The 25,547-nt window shown below is 37.3% G+C and overlaps 1 protein-coding gene across 2 annotated transcripts in view; it reads right to left on the bottom strand.

The window, feature by feature from the left end:
* Positions 1-25,547, bottom strand: part of MBOAT2 (membrane bound O-acyltransferase domain containing 2) — a 98,786-nt gene that overhangs the window by 15,504 nt on the left and 57,735 nt on the right. For both annotated transcript variants that reach the window (XM_027690195.1, XM_027690196.1), the window contains exons 4-8: positions 24,281-24,376; positions 20,322-20,377; positions 9,785-9,839; positions 8,814-8,997; positions 2,787-2,979 (exon numbers count right to left, since the gene is read on the bottom strand). In XM_027690195.1, the coding sequence (XP_027545996.1) occupies positions 2,787-2,979; positions 8,814-8,997; positions 9,785-9,839; positions 20,322-20,377; positions 24,281-24,376 (584 nt within the window). The remainder of the gene's footprint in view (positions 1-2,786; positions 2,980-8,813; positions 8,998-9,784; positions 9,840-20,321; positions 20,378-24,280; positions 24,377-25,547) is intronic.

Raw genomic sequence — 25,547 nt, 5'->3', positions numbered from 1 at the left:
ACTTCACAGTACCGGTGTTCCCTCTCTCTCATAGCACGTACTTAGACTTGCTTGAGCAATCTGACAGAAAAACAAACTTAATAAGATGCATCAAGACTGTGAAACAGTATCTAGTTGTAATGATTTGAGACAGCAGCTCAATGCCCAGATGCATGTCTTTGGTCTTCATTATGCAGCAACAGCAGCGTTTAATTCATAAAGATAAAATTGCATAATTGCCTTCAAGCAGGTGCACATTCACAGCACTCCATGCAGAGCAGTGCAACTCTAACAAAAGAAAACAGTAGTTTTCTAAGTGATGCAGAATTTGTCAAACTTCCACTAATGGCGCAAGGCCACTGTTAACACCTCTGAATGTGAAGTGTCTACACTGCATGTCAAAGGTCAGATAGTTCAAAGCAAACAATATTTTTCCCTAGGAGAAAAAGCACTGCTGTCATCCAGACTACGCAGGGAAATCCAAGGGATCTCTGCTGCCTGCCACCTTCAGTCATTACTTTTGTCTGAGCTTTGTTAGCTCCGACATTAAAATTTCCTCAGCTGTTCAAATTAGGATGGCCACATGCAAGGAAATGAGATGGGTTTTTTTCCCAAGTATTCCCTCTGTGGGTAGAGCCCTTCCCAAATCTTTGTTTGCAAAGCCTAGCCATGATGATTCCCTCTGTTGAACCAGGCGCTTGGTGGAATGCACCCAAACATGGACACGCATCCACGAGGCATGAACCCAACCACTTCCATGGATCACTAAGGGACCATGGGCAGAAGAATGCCAGCCCTTCTACCATGTCAGAGGAGTCCTGAGGAACTGGAATTAAGGTAGGCAAAAGGCTCTGCAGAAGCCATACAGATCTAGTCCTCTAATTACAGAGCGTGAGCCCTCTCTGTTAGCTCAGAATTCATCTAAAGCACTGTAATTAGATTGTGACGTTTTCAATTACAGCCAGGAACGTGGGAGATACTGCACAGGTTTTATTACCACAGTGAAAAGAATTTACTTCATACAATAGTCACATGTAAGAAAAATTTGTATCTTTTGTAATTTCCTTTCTTCTCGACAACTTTTTGAAGGTATTAATGTTGCGTATTTGGAAAGTACAAGAAACAACTGACTCAAACACACGAACAGTTCCTTTCCTAAAGTTTGGTTTTTCCAGTTATCCACCAGTTTGGAAGAGGGCTTTGTGACATTTCATTGAATATAGGGTAATTTATCATATTTTTATTTTCTTGTGAAAATTTAAAAAAAAAAATCTTTGAAAGCAACAAAATCTGCTGCGCTACATCTGATGTCACTGATGTCAACTTCAAATATTAGGCAATGGTTTTATGCTCAATTAGAAACAGCTGAAGACACAAATGCCATATTCTCTTGCTAACTAAAGTACAAAGGCTACAGCTAGAGTAACTACTCGTTTTATTAACAACTATTTTAGTAAGTATTTCTTTCAAGTAATTTATTTCATTAACAAATTTTTTTCTGAAGTAACGTACAACTCAACAGCATAACCTCCAGTAAAACTGCTAAAGCCCCCTCATGTTCTACTCCTACCAATATAAGTTTAGATGAGGCAAAGTGGAAGGAAGAAGGTTAAAAAAAGCTATTTAGCAAACTAAAAGCACAGAGTTGGCATCATTCATTTTCACTGGTATTTTACCAAAGGAATGCTAGCTCTATACTTTTAGCAAGTGCATAAGGACAAGTCTATCTGAAGTATTAAAGGAAAAATCCCACCAACTAAGATTATTCATTTTTCAGATGACTCCTACGATTTACAGATGATGATATGGGTGCATAAGACCACAATATTTGAAATTATTTCATTCTACAACAAGCCCCAGAATTACTATATCCAGACAAGCTGAAAGCATTTCATTCATTGACCAGGAATGAAACCAGCAGCTGTAAATGAGTCATGCTGCTCTGCTACACTAAAGCTTTCTTTATTGCATTGTTCCCACAGATTCTCTCTCAAAAGAATTATGAAACAAATATGTAAAACTGGAGAGGAGGAGGAAGCTGATGAAATCTGTTGTGAGCCACTTCCAAGATGTCAACTTACATAAATAAAGTATTTTTCTGTGGTATGTACTGTTTTTTTCAAATAACATGAAGTGAAATGCAAAAGGTTCTTTAAACTATATAATTTATTCAAATGCTTAAATCAGTTACTAAGGATGTTTTCCCACCCATCATCCAAACTTTTAGTAAACAAAGACTAAAACTGAAGTGACACCCATCAGATTTTGAAAATAGTACTGCAGATGCCACCTACTATTAGCAAAAGTACAATACATCTGAATTTCAATATATTCATTTTCCTTCATGCTTGAGTAACATCAAGCAAACTACTAACCACAAAAAATTAACTTTGCAGATATGCCAAAAATCAAGGTATCAAAACAAATTTTTTTTAAAAAAAGAGGGATTGTACATTAGACTAGATTTACTTTTTTATTATTATTATTTTTTAAAGTTGTTGCTCATTAAAACACTACCACCCCCCAAAACTCCTAAAGTTTCACTCAGACTTCTAAAGGAGACTATGATCTCATTTGCAACACTGTCGCAACACTGTGCTTACATTTCTGGTACCTTTTGTTTCTCAAAGAGAGAGACACTGCAATATGCTCTGCCAATACCTCGGAATACTTAAATGCAATCAGGTTTTCCTAAGGCCTCAAGAGGGCACTGCCACTTTTTAATATATGCTTAAGTGTGCAGCATCTCAAATGAAACTCAACACATGTCCTTTTTGTTATTACTATATTTTTAAATATATACTTACCTAAAGTCCATGCAAAATAATACTTGGGTCTGGCAGCCATAAGAGACACATATAGGTAGAAAAACCTTACAGGCCATGATGCTGTAGCTCTGAAGTTATCATCAATGTTGTATTCCACTGGCAAAGTTTTTGTAATAGTCATGTGGAAGAGTAGGGACAGTCCACAGATCAAGAGTTTCTGTGCCACAGCTATCTGAAAGTTTAAGATGGGAGAATTTGTAAGCTTCATTTTTTTACCTTCTGGAAACAAAGGAAAATTATAACCTTCCTTCCCTATACAGATATAAATGTATATCAATTTTTCTGTAATATATACTACCAACTTCAAAATAGTTGCTAACATTTTACAGAGACTCAAGGAACATTGTTACATTGATCAAGCTGTGGGCACCTCTTCTCCTGGCAAACACAACAAATCCAGTCTGACTACAGTAAGCCCCTAAAAACCCTTCAATAATGGGAACACCTTTGGCAGCTCCATTCTTTTTTCTTATTTCATAGCCAAATTAATGAAGCAAGTAAATTTTTAAGACATCATAACACAAAACATATAATCTAGGACAGAGTACAACTACTGTAGAGATTCCAAAACAATGGCAAAGCTTCAGTTTATTTTCAGTAATCTTTGGCATAATGCAGGTGTTCAATTGCTGCCCAACTTAACATATCAATCATCTCTGCTAGATTATTACAGTATTTAAATGCTAAACCAACTAAAATACTGAAATAATTTATGAATTTTCAGCCAAAATACCTCAGTTCTATATAGATCTGTTTTCCCAACAAAAATGATCAAGCTATAAGGGGACAAATAATATGCTCACAGACGTGTAAAATTATGTTGTTCAGGTAGGACCTCCCCAGATTTTCTCAAAACTCAGCTTTGCTATAACCACCACAGTAAAGAATCAGTATTATTTTTAGGAAAACATTTCTACAGTTCTATTATAAAACACACAGAGCAATAATGTCTGATACTGATTGCTCTAAATCACTAGTCTGATCCACACCCCAAGGACAGATACTTTAGGAACTTTCACAGAACATGGTAACACGCTAAACCAAGTACCAACAAAAGAGAAGTTTGAGAGCTGGTTCATTAAAATGTAATTTTAAAGTTTTTATTTTAAGTAATCTCAATATTTAAACATTACAGTTTTAATTTACATTAAAATTCTCCAGAAACTAAACTTGACAAGAAAACAATCAATCTATTTTTCTTTGAAGCATCAGAACAAAAAGATAATCAGAATCCTTTTTCTGTCCATGCTTTTTCCAGTATACCTGCCCAAACTTTTAAAGATAACATTCTGCTTCACTGAGAGTTCAGCTTCACATATCTAGTTCCAAAATAAAGAATAATTCTGTTTCATGATACAGAATGGAGCATTAAACATCCAACCGAAACCACAGACTTCGGCAAGACACACAGTATCAAAGATTCACCCAGTCACACAGATGTAAGAGGTGATACAACCTGATAAAAAATTACACTTGGAAAAGCTGTAAAACGGTGAGGGTGTTTTTTAATATTGCATATATTTCATGTGGCTCATCTCAGAAGATATTTCAGAGAGGATCAGAAATCACAGCTATTTAACAAAACACAGCTGGAAAATTCAGGAGGCAACTACCAATTAATGACTAAAACTGGTGTTTAATTACTTGTTTCTATTCGCTTTCTAATAAACCTCATTTGAATACTTTACAACAAGAGTTCAAAATGAAGGGCATTAACTTTCTAAAAGTGTTCCTTTCTTATTCTAGAACTATTATTCCACCTCTCTCTTTGCTAGAGCAGAAGCAAAGTTCAGTTGGCTTAACTTTTTAAGGAATTGAAATAGAAATTAATGTTCTTAAAATCAGTGTTAATAATAACACTAATGAATCTTGAATTCTGGTATGCAGTACCTGATAAATGCAAAAGTTTGATGTTTGTAAATACCAGAAGGAATCACCCCAAAGTTCTGAAGACAGCTGCAAGGATTTAACTTCAAAGTCTAAGCTACAACTAAAAGTCACGTTCAATTTCACATGAGAAACAATATTTATAAGCTGGTAACACTAACAATCAAAATAAAAGCATGAATATATAAAATAGGTGTTTTCCATCTGAAGGGCACCATGAAGTCTAAAACACTGTTTTGGCAACTTATAAGTCATGTTATGTCTGTTTAAAGACCTGCTTTGTGCCTCTGCCACTATTTACCAATTTTTCTATTAGTAAATAAAAATCATTAATCTGCCCATTCAACCCGAAATCTGTTTAGTACCTCTCTGAAGTTTCTTAACTAAATTGTGGAGGTGTGAACCCTCCTTTTAAGGTTTGGTTTCAACAAAATTTACCTTAAGAAAAAATAATGAACTCATACAGGACTCTGACACAATTAAACTTTTTCTTTTTTTTTTTAAATTATTCTACTTCACTCAATAATTATAAATCCCAGCCTGCTTATAGGAATCAGTATCAGGGATATCAGTGTCCTTAGAAAACTGCGATGGAGATAAATATCTTGCCTCTACAAAGTCTGGGAGCTGCAGTTTCCAGACTGGTTTAAGCAGAGTTTCTGAAGGGCAAACCAAACACAAGCTGCAATGCAAAGCACCAGTTCTGCCCTGCCTCCACTCCTTGGCTGCAGGATTGGCTCTTGTTCCTTACAGTGAGACACATCAGAGAAACAAATCAGATGAAAACCTCGATTTTTGGCATTTTATTTGGGTTTTTTATTTGGTTGTTTTGGGTGGCTTCAGGGGGAGTGGAGGTGTTTTGTTGTTTGGTGTTTTTTGGTGAGCGTTCTTTTTGTTTGGTTGGTTTTTAATGGCAAGTTAGAGTCAGGTTAGATCAAATGATCTGAACCAGGCTACAACACTGTGCACTCACACCAACAGAACCCTACAGTTCAATTATCTACAGAAATGCATTTGGTAAAACATTAATTCACTTCCTATTACTTAATTAACCAGGTCATTAATAAAAGCTTCTTTGCCAAAGCATAAATGGGCAATCACTGGATTGCATGTTCATGGGAATGTTGGTCAGTTTTTACAAGGATGAAATAACTTGAAGTTTAGTTTCATTTGCTCTTTAAAGTTTTCAACATACCAAAATAACTGTTCTGTTAAGGAATTAAAAGACCATAAGATGCAGGATAACTTTGACCTGACATGAATTAGAATATACAAATTATTTTACAACAAAAGGGTAGAAAGTCCTGGCTCATTTAGTTTTGATGAGCAACTGGGCATACCTGTATAAAAATATCAAATATGGTCAACACTGGGAAGAGGAAAAGGTACTTAAGCTAGAAGACAGTGCCAGGACAAAATTAAATGTGCATAAATTAGATGGGAATATAATTAGGTTGAAAGCTAGATACCTAATTTGAGAAAGGAGTTCAGGAACAGCTTTTTAATTGAAGAAATAAAGCTACAACACTCATAGAGTTCAGAAATTTTAGAAATATATTACTGTATAAACATGTATAATATATAAAAACAGATACAAAAAAGTAGAGAGAAATCTTTAAAAATTTTATTTGAATGAACTTCTTGCCTGATAATCAACAAGAAGCTCAGTATAATATTGAACTATATTAAAGCACATGATGTGGGGGAGGTTGGTACTTCAGATAAAAATTATAGGTAATTAAGAAAACTTTATAACCTGTACGAAGAGTCTGCATAATAAGCAAAAAAGCAGATATCTGCTGACAGGAATCTAAGGGTAGCCATAATAAAAAGAAACTTACAAAGACAGATATTAATTTCTGAGAGTTGACACCACTTTGAGCACCAACAACTGATAGCTTGCAAAAAGGCACAATAGGAGGGATATAAGAAGTAAGTTTTAATATGGTGACTTGATTCATTTAACATGCAATGAACACAACAAAAATACTAAACCAAGTTAACATCATGCAGTCAACACACATTACAGAGGAGTAGGCTGGCATGAACTACTTTGGTTATGTAATTATATTTAACAAAAAATTAAACTTACTCTAACTCAGCTCAAGGATCATTTTTTTAATTTACTACATTAACATTTGCTGATCCCCATTACATTTCTTTTTTTTTTAGTTACCTAACAATTTATTCTTCTTGAAATAATAACATGAGAACCAAGGAACAAATTTTAAGTATTTATACAAAGTTAATGGTATTTAAACATTCTTCTACAACAAGACAATGAATATTTTATTTGATGCAGCAAATGCAGTGAAATGGTATCATTCATATTTCTCCAAAGCACACAATACTCACTGGTGTTATAAAATGCAGCCAAATTTCTCTAACACCAGTCGGCAGATAGAGTATCAAGAGCATAAACAGCTTCTCTTCGTTTTTATGTCAAAAGCTAATGCAACATAAATTGCAAAAAGTTTCAAGCATCTTAAGAGCAATTCTTTTTAAGGAAAACCGCTTACCTGAAAGAAGAAGCCATCATAGGTTTACATTTATTCCTATTGACTTTGTCCACATTGCTAGCAAGATTATGTGATAAAAAGCCAGGAAATCCTATCAGGCAATCAGTAGATGCATGTCCAGAAAGTACTGATACAGGCAGATTTGGTTTAATTCCATATATTTGTAATAATTTTACCACGTAACATTTTTCTGCAGAAATAGGATTTTAGTACACGGACTTTACTGAGCCAAAACAACATTTAGAAACAAAAGAAGGGACTGCAATTTTGTCAATACAACACATTCATGCAGAGGATGGACCGTGTGGTGCCAATCTATGCAAGGAATTCTCCCCGTCTTTCCCCCTTCCTAACTACTCGCTCCACAGCACACTTGTGTGAGCTTATGTGCTTTGTCAACTTGTGGAGCAGTTTGAAGTGTTATCATCCTCCAGCCACTTTTACATTCCTGTGGTGCAAGTTACTACAACCACATTGGATGGGTAGAATGGAACTGCAAAGAATCCTCATCCACTTTCAAAGGATGGAAGTGGTTGGAGACACCACAACTGATGGGGAAGCACTCCCTGTTGGCCCAGCTGTGGGACAATCTCTAGATGGTAGGATGAGACAAGCAGCTACGTGTGGGAATGCCTTCATCTGCTCCAGCAAGTTGGTGATCCACAAGATAAGAAGAACATGGGTAACTGGCACTGGAATTAGCAAAAGCCATCTATCTGAAGTGTTCCAGCTGACCCCATGATAATTCTGCTTCTTATGTGTGTTAATAATTATCTTAGGCACACACAAATGTACGTCTGATACACTTCTACTTAGGAGAATATGAAAAGAGTGAAAAGATAATATCCAGTACTCTGATTATTAAACTAATGGGATTGAATTTTAAAAGTAACAAGCTTTGTGAGCTTCTGATTTTAATTCAGGTCATACAATCTCTCTTGCTAGGCATGATCAACTGGACTATTTTATTTATGCATTTGGTCTCTTTTCCAGTACAGGAACAAAGAGAAAAAAAGAATTATGTGGCTAAGAATACTATTCATAGTGTTATGGCTAGTATATCTTTTACTACACCTTTAGTATCTCTCTACATGATTCAAAGTCTAAAAAATGAAACCATTTCTCTATGACTGGTTTTCAATTTGTTACATATGACTGTTTTCTACTTGTTGCAAATAAACATTAAAAACCAACGTAATTTGAGAACATTCACAAAACCTTGCTGGAACTTTTAAGTCTCATCAGCTTTCAAACAACAAATTGTGCACTTTCTCCTTACCAGGACTTTTTTTTTCAGCACAGTATATGCTTTGAAGGAAACGTGTATGAACTGTTTTAATTTAAAGATGGCTTTTTACCATATAAGCTTGTTAGGAAGCTCCAATTTAATCTGTTTTTATCCACAAGATCCAGTCTGGAAACCATGGAGAAAACCTGCCTTAAAAAAATAAGCATATAACTTTTTGAGCAGTGAAGTATTCTGTTGATGAATGAACTCCAGATAGAGCTCAGAAGTTATGCCTGTAAATGAAGAGTGCAAACCAAGCTTTTCATGCAATGATTATGTAAGCATCAGCACTGCAAGAGTCATACATCTTACATTTGGGGAAGGATCCGTTTGTTCATATTTTGTATCTTCCTTCCCATTTGCTTCAGACTGTTGCAGTTGGTATGATCTGCCTTCAATGAAAGTAATATAGTCTTTGTAAGAGCATAACGGGCCTGCCAGGATACCCATGAAATTACAGTTGTAACTTAAATACTCCAGTAGACTTGGCATGCGTCTGTAATTCAAAGACAAGCAACTTGTGAGATGGGATGTGTAGTTCTACAGAATTTCCACAGTAGGAAAAGTCATACTCCATGTTATCTCTTACTCTGATTGCAGTAAAAACCACATGTACAAAAGCAGTTAATGTGTCTTCTGTAATCACAGCTTGAAACATTCTACACATAGAATTTCTTTCCAATCCATACTGAGCATTTTCAGACAGACCTCCTGAACTCTAATGACCCTGTCCTTGCCCACCAGAGGTGTTTGACTGAAGCTGAGCCTGGGGAAGGAAAGGGAAGGCTGTTTCTCTGTTTGTTCAACTGTATTAGGTTCTCTATTTTGAATCAATAAACAAAGCCTTGTGTTAACTGGGAATCATTTCAATTAAAGCAAATGTCTCAAATCAAGCCTCTCTTGCCCAAGACAACACACTATTTTCAAGTCTCCTGAATAAAGGAGAAAGGGTAAGTTAAATACTGAAAAACAGAATTAAACAAGCATGTTCCTTCACCAGCTACTTCATATGTGTACTGTTAACTAGTCTTCTGTCTGATATAACATTAATTTGCATACACTGCATAGAACTTATAATGCTTTTCCTAAATAAGTATAAAACCTACTTCTAGTGATATTTTTCGGAAGAACAGATGTACAAATTAAGCTACAAATATAAAAAGCATGGATCTGTTTTACATGAGCTTGTAAACTCTCTGTCTTGAACATGAACTGTAGAAATTGCACAGAGCATTAATAAAGCACACAAAACAGCCCCAAAGCAGAAATGCGTGAAAGCCTACCTTACAGCCAAACACCTCTGTGATGGAGTCAAGTCTTCATTTTTCCGAAACATTCCTAGGGAAGAGGACAGGGAAAAGAAAACATAAAGAAAAGCTAAACCCCCCCACATTAATTAGCTGTTTCTTTACTCAGTAGAGCAAGCCTCATGCTGCAATGCAATTTCTTAACCCCTCAAGCAATTTCAGAGGTATTATGTCACATAACATTTTTGCTGGAGTCCGATCAAACAATTCTTACTGTTGATAGAATTACAAACTTTTGTATCTTCAGTTATATCCAGCAGTGCCTAAACCTGAAATCACATGGATTTCAGGAAAGCATTAAGACAACTTGTGGTAAGTGTTGACAAAAACAGTTCTCCTACACTGGTTAAGACTTCAAAGTCTGCAGGTTTTAAAACTCTTTATTCCCAGTCCTCAAAACTGGAGAAGTCCCAAAACCCTTTCAACATTGCAGCAACTCAGGGACATTACATAAGTCATTACAATTTTGATGTGTAGAACAAACATAGCCCAAGACAGATTTCAGCAATTCTAAACTTAAGGCAAACCTCAAGAGCACCTTTCCCTGCAATTAAAGATTGTGACCAAGGTCCAGCGAGGCAGGCACAGCAGCAAAGGAGGCTACAGTCTTTTTCACAAGCACTAACAAGAAACCCTAACCCCTGCTAGCAGAAGGGGGCAGGCCAAATCTAAGTTCAGCAGCAAGACTGAATTTACCTTTTTGCCATATGAGGCTCTTCCTGAAATGCTAGTGACCTACCCCTGAAAATGAGTCTTCAAAATCTGTACTCCCATAAAAGAGAAAAGTAAAAAATATTAACACTTTAAATTATTATGAAATATTCTAATTCAGAGGCACAAAAAAAGTAGAGCTCCCACCTTCAGACAACCCTGGTTTATACCAGACAGCACTGCCTGCCAAAATGACCCCTTCATCTCTTCCTGCTGCCTCTCCAGTGGCTCAGACATTCCCACATGCAGCCATTCCCTGCTGTTCACATTTACAATTTTTCTTTGCCACTAAAAACTTTATTTTTATGCACATAGCTTCCTAAAGGAAATGAAGCTTTTGAAATCCAACTTCAATTATCTTCCTCCGTAGCAGTGCTCAAACCCAGCAGCCAACTTCCAAACAAGTTTGATGAGAGTAGAGGTAATATAGATATGAAATCCCAATGTGCTTTATGAAAATCGGTGTTTCTAAAGAAGATCCTCCTACTCCTCCTCTCACCGAATGGTTGCCTTCGACCCCACTCCTCAATTCCATTATATCCACAGAGGGGAGCCCTTATACTTGATCCAAGTATAAGGAAAGTTTCAATTGCAGCCAACTTCTTTTTTAGATATCAAACTCAGTCAGACTTATGACAAAAAAAGATTGAGGGGCTGGGGGGAAGTAAAACCTAATTTAATTCTGTGACTCATGGAAACACTTGTTATCTAAAGACAAGATAACTCTGTTGCCTCAGTGTGACTCCAGTGTGACCGTGACCTATACACACAACTTCAAAACCACACTTCTAGTCTTCAACAAAGCCAAGAATACAGAGGGGTTAGCAACTTGCCATCTCCTCTCTTTCAATATGACCTGGAAAAATGTCTTCCTTGCTCCTGATCCTTCACAGTGGAAAGTTACCCTCATCCATACTCGCTCAAGAGTAAGTTCAGTAAGTAACTGAAGAACAAAGTACCATCCCCTAACTTCATGCAGGCACCTTCTCATCTTCATTGTTACATTTTCACATCTTCTCCTCGGTGCTATAGCAAAGATTTCTATGCTGATAAAGGTACTGAATAAAAAATGTCAAGCATTTTGAAAGACTGTGTAACCTTTAAGGCCGTAAAGATTACAGTTCTCAGGTAGCGAATCTCTGAATTTAACACAAACTTAAACAGAAATTTAACACAAAGACGCCTTGTAAGGTGATAGATCTTTTCTGCCCCTCTTCGCGTGACACACCCATACAGAGATGCAGATCCCACAATATGGCTACTGTAGAGAAGTGTCCCATGCAGAGCTTTCAGTTTCTCACAGTCTACACAATGCAAACTGACTGGAGCAGGAGCCTCCTTTGCCATTATATTCCATATGAGTATTCTATCCTTAAGTCAGAAGGAGGAAGAGATCACCAAGTGTGTCCAAATTAACTTGCATAAAGCCAGACTAGCCACTAAATAAAGGTAATTAGTCACATGAAAGATTTCACACCATTGATGTGGTATGAAAAAGGAGGAAAAAACCCTCAAACCTTAAATAGAAGAATCTAACCACTGAAATATGATCTGTGGTTTTGGAGGGGTGAGGAGGAAAGAACTGGCCTATTTAAAATGGGTTCCAGTTATATATATATATATATATATATGTACATACACAAATAAGAATTCAGTTAAGGCTCAAATAACCTGGTGAGCAATGCACTTGCTGTCTCAAACATACTGCATACAAGTAAGCCTCCATTAATTTTTCACTTCCCTATCTCACTAAGATTTCCCTTCAGCCAGCAGATTCTTTGAGGCCAGTTTAGTGGCTTTCCCCACTTTTTTTTTTTAAATACCTTCTCAGTGCCTTGAAAGCCCATTTATCATCTTTGCACAGCACACAAGAACAAGGAAACCATTGATCTCTGTCATACTCTTGAAAGCTTTCAGGGGGCTATTGATAAAATTCTTTAAATCATAGAAAATGTATATGTAAAAGGTGCTCTTACATTGATGTTTATCCAATATGAGATGAATTAATATATATAGACTCAATATTTCCCAGGCAGTGTAAGCCCATGGGAATAGAGACCTCATAAATCACAGCTGTTCCCTACCTACACATTGGAGATGAAGAACCCCGACTGCTAGGAAACTCATGTGGGTTTGTAACTTTTCTTTGGGGATTATAAGAATTGTTTTCTCCTATCCTAAAGCAGGATACTGCCACAATAGCTGCAGCTCTTAGTTGATACCAAATCACACAGTGGAGATTTGAGAAAATGGGTTTTATCGAACATCTGTTAGAGAGGCGAAACAATTTGGCCATTCAGCAACTATAACTCTATTTTCTCATCCATAAAGCAGGAAATACTCCTGTGTTCCTTGTTTGGTAAAAGAATTTTGTAAATCATCAGTAACAAAATTTATCCCAAGTGGTCTAGGTCATAAGGAAGTTCCATCTTTTCATTCCCTCTCAAGAGCCCATATCCTAACGGTAACAAAACCAACATCTTCAGGCACACACAGCTATCCTGCCATATAGGCTTTATTAAGGCATAATATGATTCCTGTTGTGCTCTCACAATGATAATACAATGTTTACAATCATACCATGGCACCATCACAGCTTTGTGGTTAAACTTATCCACTTTTGTATTTGTATGGAAAACTGGCTAATCAGTAACTAATGTATGTATGGCCAGTCTTCGCGAACGAAGATTTTTTGGGAAAGGTCTTTTACCTTTCAAGCCTGCGCAATGGATTTTTTAGGTGAGACACAGCCTGCGCTGAACTGAGCCCAGCCTTTAATCCTAAGGTTCATCTGCCGGGGCCAAGCAAGCTTGGACAATGGCAGTGAGGTCCTCAGGACGTAGGTTTGTTTAGAGTGACCTTCTCATAGATGGATGGCCTCACAGGGCTAACGGGCTCCATCTGCCCGGGGGACCGGGAATCGAACCTGGGTCGCAGCAGTGAGAGTGCCGCATCCTAACCACTAGGCCACCAGGGGTCCCTTAATCAGTAACTAATAATGCTTAGACATAAGGTTATATTACATTAATAATAAACATGGAGATCCTATTGCAATAAATTTTGAGGTTCTGAAACAGATCATCAAATGGATGGTGTTATTAAAATATTTTAAGACCTGAAGAAATACAGACAATAAGAGTTTTAATTGTTACTAGCACATTGGCAGCAACAAAAGCAAATAGGTATAGATACCCCCTGAGCAAAATAGAAAAAAAAAATACAAAAAGCAAGAAAATTTAGAAGTCTTGATATCCAGAGAGCCATGCAAGCAAACACAGGCCCAGAGCAATACTTGAAGACTTAGAAGGGGAGAAATACAATATCATTCCTTTAACTGCTATGACACATACTGTAATAAAAATTATTTCATAACTGATACCAAAATAATAATGACCATAATGTCGCTATCACAAAAGGGAGCACTTGAAAATAAAAAAAATTAAAAAAAAAAAAAAAAGAAATCAAGAGACTATTGGAAAGAGATCAGTAAAAGAAACTCCTTGGTATAAGAAAGCATCAAGTTACCAAAAAAAAAAAAAACCAAAGCACCACCACACCATGGCAGTTTCACTCATACAATTAACAGAAATATCAGAAAACAACATTCTTGGTTAAACAGTTGCAAATTTTTTGCTCCAATACAAAGATTTATAAAGTGGAACTGGGTCATGATGACCTATCAAAAATCCTTATGAGTATTTATTTCTACATACATAAGCACACATTTCTCTGCCTCAAGAGTTGTGAAAGTATAGACAAGAGAAAACTGAACAACAGCAATCATCCAAATGCACTTTTAGAAAGACATGATAATTCATAAATGTAACATTCTTAACTGACCCCTGTCATTACAAAAAAGAACCAAAAAAACCCAATCTGAAAGTAAGTTGACCAAAACATGGTATTTCCCTTTTTATCATTGTGTCACATTGTGGCAATCAGCAATTCAGCCTGGTAATCCTGTTCTGGTTTTAAGATATCTACTTAAAATAAATTTGAATTATTACATCTCATGTAGAGAAACACATAAGCTGTCCAGCGCTTCAGTACATTCACATTTCTACCCTTTAAGCCAGAGCAGACCAATACTAAAGTTGTCTGTCAGCTTTTAGAAAGATATGGTGTCTTTCTGCTGAATATTAGAATTATTTGCCTTTGAGAGAAGTAAAAGTTAACTGAAAATAAAGAAGAAATATTTTCATCAGCTAAATCAAGAAATTATCTTTCACACTTCTGACACTATTCCATTGTTCAAGAACAGCTAACAAAACCATTACTACTAACATAATAGCAGGTACTCAGCTTGGATGTGACTGCTCACTAGCTGCAAACCAACAAGAAACTTACTTTCTACTCAAAATAGAAGAAAGAAAAAAAGCATTGGCTGAAAAACCTCCCAAGTGTATCACGTAGAACCACAACCTGATGAGGCGGGTAGCAATAAATAATTAAGACTGTGACAACTAGTACAGTGTTTATGAAAAAGTTTCTTCACCTTTTTTTTTCTTTCCTCACCTTCTTCACATTTTCCATATATTTCATCTATGCATTGAAATATCTCTCCTCTCAGGGGCCATACTGGACAAAGACTATATTTTCATTATTTCACAAGAAGAAATGGGCTCTAATAGCCTATTCGAAATAGCCTATTTGGAAATCTTACAACTTTGCAATATTACAATAGCAATATGAGGGAAAACGGCATAAAATAATCCAGCCATTATCCTAATAGCATACTGTTGGAGCAAAGCAACTGAGACCTAAAACACTGGAGTAAGACTAGCCTTTAACTATATTTTGCTAAGGCAGAGGTAAAATTTTTAAAAAAAGGCCTTCAAGTTGCATATTCACTGCACTCTTTGTCTTCTTTTAGCTCTCACAGTAAGTAAAAGCAGTGCCTCTACTGATCTGCATCAATGTTTAATCTATTGCTTTTAAAAATGGAGAGTGCCAGATACAAAGAAGAAACAGTAATTAGGGAAAAAAGCAAGCAATATTCCCAGAAAAGCACATTTAAGAATTAGCAACTACAGAGCTGAAACCCAAGGCACAAGGGATGGGAGAAGGTTAATGTAGTGGGTTTCTGTGGTTGGGTTTTGGTAGCAGGGGGCTATAGGGGTGGCTTCTGTTAGTAGCTGCTTGAAGCTTCTCCTGCCTGGTGGAGCCAACGCAAGCCAAATCCAGGACGGGCTTCCTGCTGCTAGCCAAGGCCAAGCCAATCAGGAGCAATAGTAACGCCTCTGTAATAACATAGTTAAGAACATATTTAAGTTTGTGTGAAAATTCCAGCCAGGGAAGTGAGAACATGGGAACAATAAGGTAGACACCAAGGTCAGTGCAGAAGGAGGAGGAGGAGATGCTCCAGGTGCCCAAGCTGAGGCCCCTGCAGCCCGTGGTGCAGACCATGGTGGAGCAGCTGTGCCCCTGCAGCGCATGGAGGACCATCAGGGTGCAGAGACCCCCCTGCAGCCCATGGAGGAGGCCCATGCTGGAGCAGGTGGACACATGAAGGAGGCTGTGACCCTGTGGGAAGCCCAAGACAGAGCAGGGTCCTGCTGGAGACCTCCAGACCGTGGAGAGAGGACCCCACGTTGGAGCAAGTTTTTCCTTGGTAGGACTCGTGGCCCCTGTGGGGCACCCATATTGGTACAGCTCATTCATGAAGGAGTGCACCCCATGGAGGAGTGAGTGCACCCCATGGAGGAGTGACCCATGGGACAGCAGTTTGGGAAGAACTGTTGCCTGTGGGATGGACTCAGCTGGAGAGGTCCGTGAAGGACTGTCTCCCATGGGAGAGAACCCACGGAAGCAGGGAAGGAAGGACTCCTCTCCCTGAGCAGCAGCAGAAACAACAACTGACCACAACCCCCATTCCCTGTCTCCCTGCACCACTGGGGGGAAGGAGGTAGAGTTTTGGAAGGAAGGAGGCATGGGGGGAAGGTGTTTTTAAGATTATTTTACTTCTCACTCTTCTGCTCTGACCCTGTTAGTAATAAATTCAACTAATATCTCCACTTAGAGGGTTTCTTTGCCTGTGATGGTGATCGGTAAGTGACCTCTCCCAGCTCTTAACTCATGAACCCTTTGCTGTTTTTTTTCTCTCCTCTGTCCAGTTGCAGAGGGGAGTGAGAGAGCGGCTTTAGTGGGTACCTGGTGCCTGGCCAGGGTCAACCCACTACAGTTACACACACAAGAATAAAGAGTTTTGTGGTTAGAAAGCATGTGAGAAAAGTCCCTGGGAATCAAGAAGAAGCTGACAGAATAAAATGGATTATGATTCTGGTTTCTTATCTGTATCTAGCCACACATTTTTATGCATGAGTGTAACATAATAATATGAAGAAATAATTTGGAAAAAATTATATATCATGTTTATTTTAACTTTAAAAAAATAACCATTTATTTTCTTTAAAGTTTCCTGTATTATTTAAATTAGAGAAAAGAAATAACAGCGTTGGAAAAAGCTGCGAGATATTTGTTTTTTCCTTTTAAATATCAAAATCAAATCTAATGTTCCCTAGTTCTGCTGACTGAATCGTCTGGAGATATAAAAGTAAGTATATTGTGAGCTCCAGACCTTCAATGGGTTATGAATATAGACATTTGAGGAGAATCTTTGTTTAAGATTCCTTAAGGACTAGAATTAAAAACAAGCTGCCAAAGCGCATACAGATTAGTGATGTTGGATTTGGATATGGGTATTTCTGGTAAAGATCCTTAATCTCACACAGAATTGCAATAAAATGAGTGAGGCTCATGAGTGGGGATGAGTGCGTTATAAGCAAAAAAAAAAAAAAGGAGAATGCCATGTGAACTCATTGCAAGATACAAAGTTAAGAAGCGACAGTATCTCGCCATCTCCCCTGCTTAGCTTTTAGTACCTTCCAAGTACAATTGTTAAAGGTTTCTCTACTTGCCACCACCTCATAGCTAGAAACTTCTCATTCAAGTCAAATCCTCCATTTTATAGCCCTGCTAGACAAACACCCTGCTTCTAAAATAACTGCAATGCAACTTTCCTTCTCCAAAATATGTTAGTTTTAAATTTGATTTAAAAGTGCTCCAGATCATAGGTTCTAAAGTACAAAAAATTTCTGTTTCTCCCCTAACTCTGTCATTAGCCTAAAGTATTGCAGAAATAAATCTAAATCTTGCCATAAAGAATAAATATGGACACCAATAGTCTGGTGGTGCATGTACAATACAAATCATGTATTCTGCCTTTAGAATATATATGTGAGATGCCAAAGATAATCAGCAAAAAATACAAAACAAGTGACTGGCTACACTGACTACTCATTTTGACAGTGCTTATCTAAGAAACTGTAAAGTGAGAACTATCAAAGACTGAAGTTCAAAATGTAAATCACAATACATGAAAGGATTACTCCAGGCTTCTTCAGGTGTAAATTTATCCATGCAAACTTCTGAGAAGTCTGTATTTTACACTGAACTTACATTAATCCTATGTAATTTCCATAGAGTTTTCCTGCTTGAAAATCACCCTCACAGTAACAGCACAGGGGTGCAACAGTTATAGGGGTAGTTGTTATTTATTTATGGGATTCCATACTAATTTTCAGCTTGGAATCCAGCATATCCACTTAGCTAGACAGACTCTTTCATATGCAGCGTGAGTGAGTGGCCTTCCTGATTGCATTCAGTTCACTTCAGGACCTTCAAATGCATCACTAAAACAGCTCAACACAAGGAACTGGCTGCCATGGCAAGATCAAGTCTTGCCTTTACCAAAAAACAAACCTAATTACAACTAGAGTCTTGAAATTTACCAAGAACTTTCACCAACACTTTTCTTTCAGCTGTTTATTTTCATTACCTTTCCTTGGATCTACTAGTAAAAAAAGAGGGAGGAAAAGAAAGTGATTAGCGATTAATATAGCCACGCTGATCTAACTAGAGGCTCAGAGTGCCGTTAATCACTTAGAAGAATGGTTTTCAACATTATCTCCTCTCCCGTCAGTCTATCTCTAAGTAACTTCAGGTGGAAGCATGGACCTTTGTGCAGTGAACAAAAGCCCACTGACAGCAGGCTTGTTTTCATTAATTTCTTGTGAAGGATCCCTTTTAAGCTGTCTACGGTTAAAAAACTTTGCTTCAATGCAATCTTAGTTTCCCCTGTACATCTTTTCTTAGGACCTCCTGACACCAGACTAGCAGTTGCTCCTGAATTCACATTGGTCACACCAACTTTTGAAAGTCATGTTCACACTGCAACTGTGATCATCCAACTCAAGTCAAGGATTCTGCTAAATTGCAGACACAACCAGAGAGAAAGTTTTCAGTATACTACCAGCTACTTCTCATAGGCTGACAAAGACTTTAGAGCTCAAAAAGGAACAAAATTTCAAGATTGATACTCAGAATTTAATAGTATCTACAAGAAATCCAGACAGAAAATAAGCTTATGAGGAAAACACAAATTATTTGAATTAATTTAAATAAGAAAAAAATCTCGTCTAGTTCATTATGAAAGTTAATAATAGAGATGACTAAATGAAACATTTGTTTCTAGATTGCCAGGAACACTCACATGCTTGTTCCATACCACCACTCCACTATTTGTGCATGATGTTAGCAAATTCAGAATATTTCTTTCTACTAAGAAGCAGCATGTATCTTTGGTACTAGAACTATTACTTCCTTATAATAACCTGTTTCCTCTAACTCGTGTACTCTGTAGTCCAGTTGATTATAGATTGCAAGACTAATACTTCTGAATATATTTTCTCTGGAAGTTAGATAACAACTTTGACCGACTAGATATGCCTAGCATTACTCATTTTCATTCATACAAAAAATACTTACAAAAAGGTATTTTCCCGCCTTTTCATATTCCCGAATGTTGCTGCCTACAGGCTTCTCTAGCCAGTGCAAATTAACAAGAATAGAAAAAAAACGAAACACCAACAGCACTAGAGGTAGGACACGTGAGACAAAAACATATTAAACTCCATTACATAATGTTACTAAAGCAATTTCAGGACAGCAGGTGGCTTGATCCAGGTGTCTGGGGCTACACTCCCAAATCTTCAACTGACAGCTGTAGCTCCAAGTGATTCAATCTAATTGGACACATTTATTAGATGGCATTTTAAACTTCAAAATGAAAATTACTCCTTTGTATTTAAAGGTAACTAAAAATCTAGCTATCCTACCCACAAAAGCCGACATTAGGATTCATTGTCACAACTAAGGCCCACTTGTCTGATGGATAAAGCTAACAGGAGAAAGACATAAGCATAATTTGATAATCTCCCTGTTCACAGCAATATGTTAGTAGTGAGTGTAATTATGATAGTAAACAAAATGAAACATATCCAAAGGCTTTATAAAAATCCGTATATATGGCACAAACTAGGGAAGAGCTCAACAGTTAGCATTTTAAAACAAAAGATACTCGACAACTAAAATTATATGTGCTTCTTTTACCTATCTGTCAGCAGCAGAGATTTCTGAATTGGGAAATTCTTTAGCTAACTCTCAGGATCAATAATCCAGCCCAAAAGAATGTCACTGGTCTTTGGTCACTGACTCCAGAAGTGTCACTAGTCTTCTGATAAGTCATGTCTGCTGCACAGTGTCAGCATTTTTAGAGCTTCTGTAGAGTCGGAGCAACATTTCTCAGCACTTTCATTAGTAAGCATCAAAAGAAATAATTGAGACACAAAAATATATTTTGACCTAAAAACACAAAACTGGACTAAAGTAACTCACTGACTCATGACAAACATTCCTTAGATTTATTTTGTATGGAAAATTAAACACACTAAAGAAATCTTACCATCATGAATCTCAAATGCCAAACTAGTGATCTTCTGTGTAATTATCATCATTGGACTGTTTAAAAAAAAAAGGAAGAAAGAATAATTTAGATAGAAGTTCAGGATTTTCTTTCACATGGAAATACCAGGGAAAGTTTATACTAGTAGTCCAGCCTAATTACTCTAAACTGGAAGATCTTCAATGCAAGAACAAAGTGAATAATTTTTTTGAGCTCAAACCATTATAGAGTTTTAAATGCAATGAAAAGAATTTAAGCCTTAAATGCAGTATTTGATAATTCACATCTTTTATTGCTTCATTAGGTTCCACAAACACAGCTAGTGTATCACATGTACTTTCTACTAACATACTTTTCTTACAGTAAAAAAAGGAAATTAAAGGAAAAAAGGCAGTAAGAGCAATTATATTCATTTCAAGTTACTGCAGCAGTAAAAAAACACAATAAAATTATACCAAAGTTGAACATTAAAATAAATTATTTAGGTATGCTGACCACTTCCAGTGTTTCCACTAACACCTGGTCCTGTATTTAATTTTTCCATCTAGAATTATTATTTGCTTCAAGTAAACATATCTGGCAAAACAAAAACCCAGCATAATTATGCTGACTACAACAGAGTTCCCCTGTTCTGAATTTGGTACACTTGGGTGAATCATAAACTATCCAAGAAATATTCTTCCCTGGCTATCCAAGTCAGCTTTGTACTGAGAAATTATACCATGTTCGCAGTATTTAAGAGTTTTTGAATGATGTAAATCTCAACGTTGAAAACACCCTACCTGGGGGAGGGAAAGAACAGAGGACTGCGTAAAGTAAGCTACTAGAATTTAGAAATTTAACTTTGAAATCAGATCTCAAAAAATGTATCAGTTATATTTACCTAGTAGTGAGCTGGAGGAAAAAAACAAAACAACCAAACCACAAAACCAAAACCCAACAAAAAAACCTCAACAAACAAAACAAAGCCCAACAAAATAATCATACTGTACATTGGGCATTATTTTTGTTCAAGTTTTGAGTGCACTTAGCATTTTTATAACACATTTAAGTTGGCACAGGAAAACAAATCCAAAAGCCATCAAGTCCTCCTTCATTGACAGGGCTACACCAGTATTTTGCCAGATTAATTTTGTCAAATTAATTTTTTTTTAGGTAATGGTTATTTCAAAACACACAATTATTTCCAGTCCTCAAAATGCAATTGGGGAAAAAAAATTCTACTGTTATTATCAGTGCCCTAAAATCCTGATATGAAGACTAGAGTGACAGGCAAGGGTCATCAAGGAAGAAAACTAGGCAAGAACAGATAGTCTGGTAAATCCCTCATATGTCTTTTTAGCATTTCAGCTGAAGACCTGCCTGGTCCTGGCAGAAATCCCCAAGTGATTCTGAACATAATGGGTTTTCCTTCTGTAAGCAGACATGTGACAGCATGGATCCTGCCTGGTGGAAGGATGGAGCCCAGGAGGAGCCCAGTCAGCCCTTACACTAATTCCAGCTGATATGTCTGTCATTGTTGTCACAGCAGGCACCAGTTTTGGGGGTTTTTTGCCTTCTGAAGTGGCTATTCCAGTATCATCAAAGATTTGGCTGAGGAGCAACAATCTAGAGACTAGAAGAGTCCTTCCTTGCACAGTGAGGCTGTGAACCAGGATTTTAACAACCCCTTTTAGGTGCTGGGAGAAAGAGAAAGGAGGCAGCAGAAGGCTCGCTGGTAGTACTGCAGCCAGGCCCACACAGCTCTGCACAAGCAATTGCATCTCCAGCACAAGGTCTCCTCAGATTCCTCCATTGTCAGTGCATTGAGACTGTCCTTTAAACTTTTCCCAGATTTTCTCAGCTTGGACACCTTAGATGGGCATGGCATATTAGGAGAAATATCTAGGTAAACAGCTATTCGGAGCTCCTTTGGGGCTAACCACCGTACAAATCCTTGCCAACATGTTTAGAAGAACTTGCTGATGCTGGGGTTCAACAGCTGGCTGGGCAACTTTAGTTATTTTCTTGAGCTTACTCTCTTACCCTGGAACTAGGGAAAGTTTTCTTTCTCTGCCTGTTTTGGAAGTAACCTCTGTTTCAGGTGTCAAGGGAGCATAGGCAGTGTATGCCAGAGATTTAATGTGATGTGCACCAAACTCCCAAACTGCTGCATGAAAGGGTGGTTTAAATCTGACAGCTCAAACATACAATCAGATAGTTGGATCTAGGCTTCAGAACAGTTCTGTCCAGAGCACAGAGCTCATAAATCATAGAATCATAGAATGGTTTGGGTTGGAAGGGGACCTTGAAGATCATCTAGTTCCAACTCCTCTGCCATGGGCCGGGACATCTTTAACTAGACCAGGTTACTCAGAGCTCCATCCAATCTGGCCTTCAACACCTCCAGGAATGGGATGTGAGAATCTCTGGACATGTTTAGACCCAGCAGAAATCTCTGAGCAAACACCAAACCAGCAGAGCCACAAAGCCAGCTGCTATCTGAAAGCAGTTACAGTCGTGTTTGAGCAATGGTGCACTCAAGCTCTACTAATAGTTTTGAGAGAACAACAACAAAGTGCAATTACACCGTTTCCAGAGTCAGCTCAGAGCTTTGATCACTGCCAATGTTGTACACTTTGGCCCTACAGTGAAGTGGAAGGGACAGCATTTGGATTACAGTTCAACTTGTAATGGTGAAATAAATTTAACATCAGTAAATGTAGTTTCAGTGAGTTTACACGTATGTCTGTGTTGCAAGCTCTCATTACAGCCAGCAGAGATCTAGTCAATAGTCAGGGGCATCTGACAAGTGACCCAGTTCATGCTCAGGTAGATACTTAGTAGTCGGTCAGCTGAAATGCCCTCCAGACTCTACTGTCCACATCGATCACATCTCTGCTGACTACAATTGGAACTCAGATATCTGGTTTGAAGACAGACACTCGGATGTAAGACAAATGTAGAAAGATGTTTCAGAAGGTAAGAAGATAGAGATGACAGAAAAGATGAACCTAACCATAAAGGCTTTTGGCTTCAGCCTTCAAGTTAAGTTTCTGGACTATGTGCCTGTTACTTATGAAGACCGAGAAGCAACAAGGCTAACAAGTACAACTCTACCACAGGTAATACTAAACTACAAAGACCACTACCATTCATAATATTCCTGAAAAGTATTTAATGCATTATTTTCAGCAGTAGCAAGTACTCCCCATCTCTTTTTTCCCCCCAGAATACACACTCTCCTTTAAATCAACAAAAGCACTATCAAAATAGCGAATTTGTTGTGCTTCACTTCTCTGTGTCTGCAGCACAAAGAAGAATCACCAATATGGTTTATTTTTACTTTGCCCATTTGGTTCTCTTTTGCTCTGATACAATTTAAGTCAAATATAGGTAGAAGTTCACTATATAAAACGAGGGCACATAGAAACAAAACTTTCTGTTTCCAAGGGCTGTGTTACTACCTTACCATCCAGGTGCCTGCCTCCTTAGCTTTCTCCTTCTTAAATATCCAACATAAAACCAAAACCGAAAGAAGTTAAAAGCTAAGTTCCATAAACCACTCAGATTTTCTTCAAAAAGTTGTATCAGACTGTGCCAGGCAAGCAAGTACACCAGACACAATTCAAGGTTCATCATGCTGTCATGGGTGGTAGCAGAGACTTTAGGGAAAAAAGAGAAGAGAAAAAATTCCCATAGCCATCAAATCCTTTATGCCATTCAGACAGGAACAGGAGGCAACAGGTAACACATGGGTGGTTCTAACAAGACACAAAAATTCTCAGGTTTTATGATTAAAGCATGTATGTGTGTCAATATGGACATACATGCCCAGCTGTCTCCCGGAGTTTAAAAGGCTTACACACACATAACTTGGGAGGGATGTGGGGGAGCAAACAACAACCAAAAAAAATCCCACAACAACAGATACAGTATCACTTAGGAGGACAAGATGGAAAGATTATTTTTCTCCTTACCCAGAAAAATCCGCAGAATACTGTCCATAGTCAAAGATATAGACTCTAGTAATTTGGCACACAGTGAGGTATCCCAAAGCAAAAACAAAGCAATACCTGGAAGGAAAATGGGGAAAAAACCTTTTTAATTAAAAAACATAAATATTTCTCCATTGAATAAACTACCTTTTAAATAGAGTTTAATCTCCAATTATTTCTAGTGAATGTTACATAATTGGAGCCTGTAATTACACCTTTATTGTGCCTGAGGATTTTTTGGTAATGTTTATTCTATGCAAGCATATACCTTTTTTTTTTAATAAAGAAAGCAGTACAACCATACAAATCCTATTGTCATTAGCCAAAATATTTATTCACTAAATAAAGCATAGGAATTATAATTTTAAGTGCCACTGTAAACACTGGAAGTGCTATAAAGAGAAAATTAATCTGTTAAGTTTTTTTTTTTTAGTTCAGAGTTAATTTACATCTGTATGAGTATAGAAGTTTGGCAAATTATACATAAAACATACTTTCCATTGAATGTATTTCTATACATTCGAAATTCAGTACTACAAATCCCCTTGCTGCTGTTTTCAAAGGAAGTGGAAAAGGCAATTAAATTTAAAATACACATGTTAAAACATATCTGAGAAAGGAACAGGATGCCTTTATGTCTTCTGTTAAGCTGATCCTCAGGAAATGCAAGAAAAAACACAGATAAGTACCACCCTATGTGTTATACGTATTATAAAAAGAAATTTCACATATCGTTTTCTCAGTACAACAGTCCACCAGTGAGAACTGACTTGCCAATACACTTCACAAAATCTGCCAGATATTCTTTGAAGTCAAAAAGGGTGGTGAATGCCAACAGGAACTTAACTAATCCTCTAGGGCTTTATGTATGAACTGTACAGTCTCAGTTTCATGTTCACGAGACTAATGTGCAATCTGTACAGCAGGTCATATAATACATTAAAAACCCAGTTAGAATAAAAATATTCATACAACAAAAATCATAACCAGGGCTGGATTTAGGTGAAACGGTGAGGGACACCGCAGGAAGACCTTGGAACATGATTCTCCTTTCTTTTCCAAATAAATATTTTGAAAAAAAAAAAAGAAGCTAACATAAGAAATTCTAAGGTCTTAGAAATTATTCTTCCATCTGAAAGTGGCTACTCAACACCTGTGGTTTAACCTTTAACTGAGAATTGTGCTAGATATAGACCATTTAATATTTTCAAACATCCAACTTTGAAATTTCAGATTACCTTAAATACCA

Source organism: Neopelma chrysocephalum, unplaced genomic scaffold, assembly GCF_003984885.1.
Source record: "Neopelma chrysocephalum unplaced genomic scaffold, ASM398488v2 Primary Assembly neopelma1_80b, whole genome shotgun sequence".
NCBI classification, from domain to species: domain Eukaryota; kingdom Metazoa; phylum Chordata; class Aves; order Passeriformes; family Pipridae; genus Neopelma; species Neopelma chrysocephalum.
The sequence above is the reverse complement of the archived record's forward strand: the minus strand, read 5'-3'. Positions and strand labels throughout refer to the sequence as shown.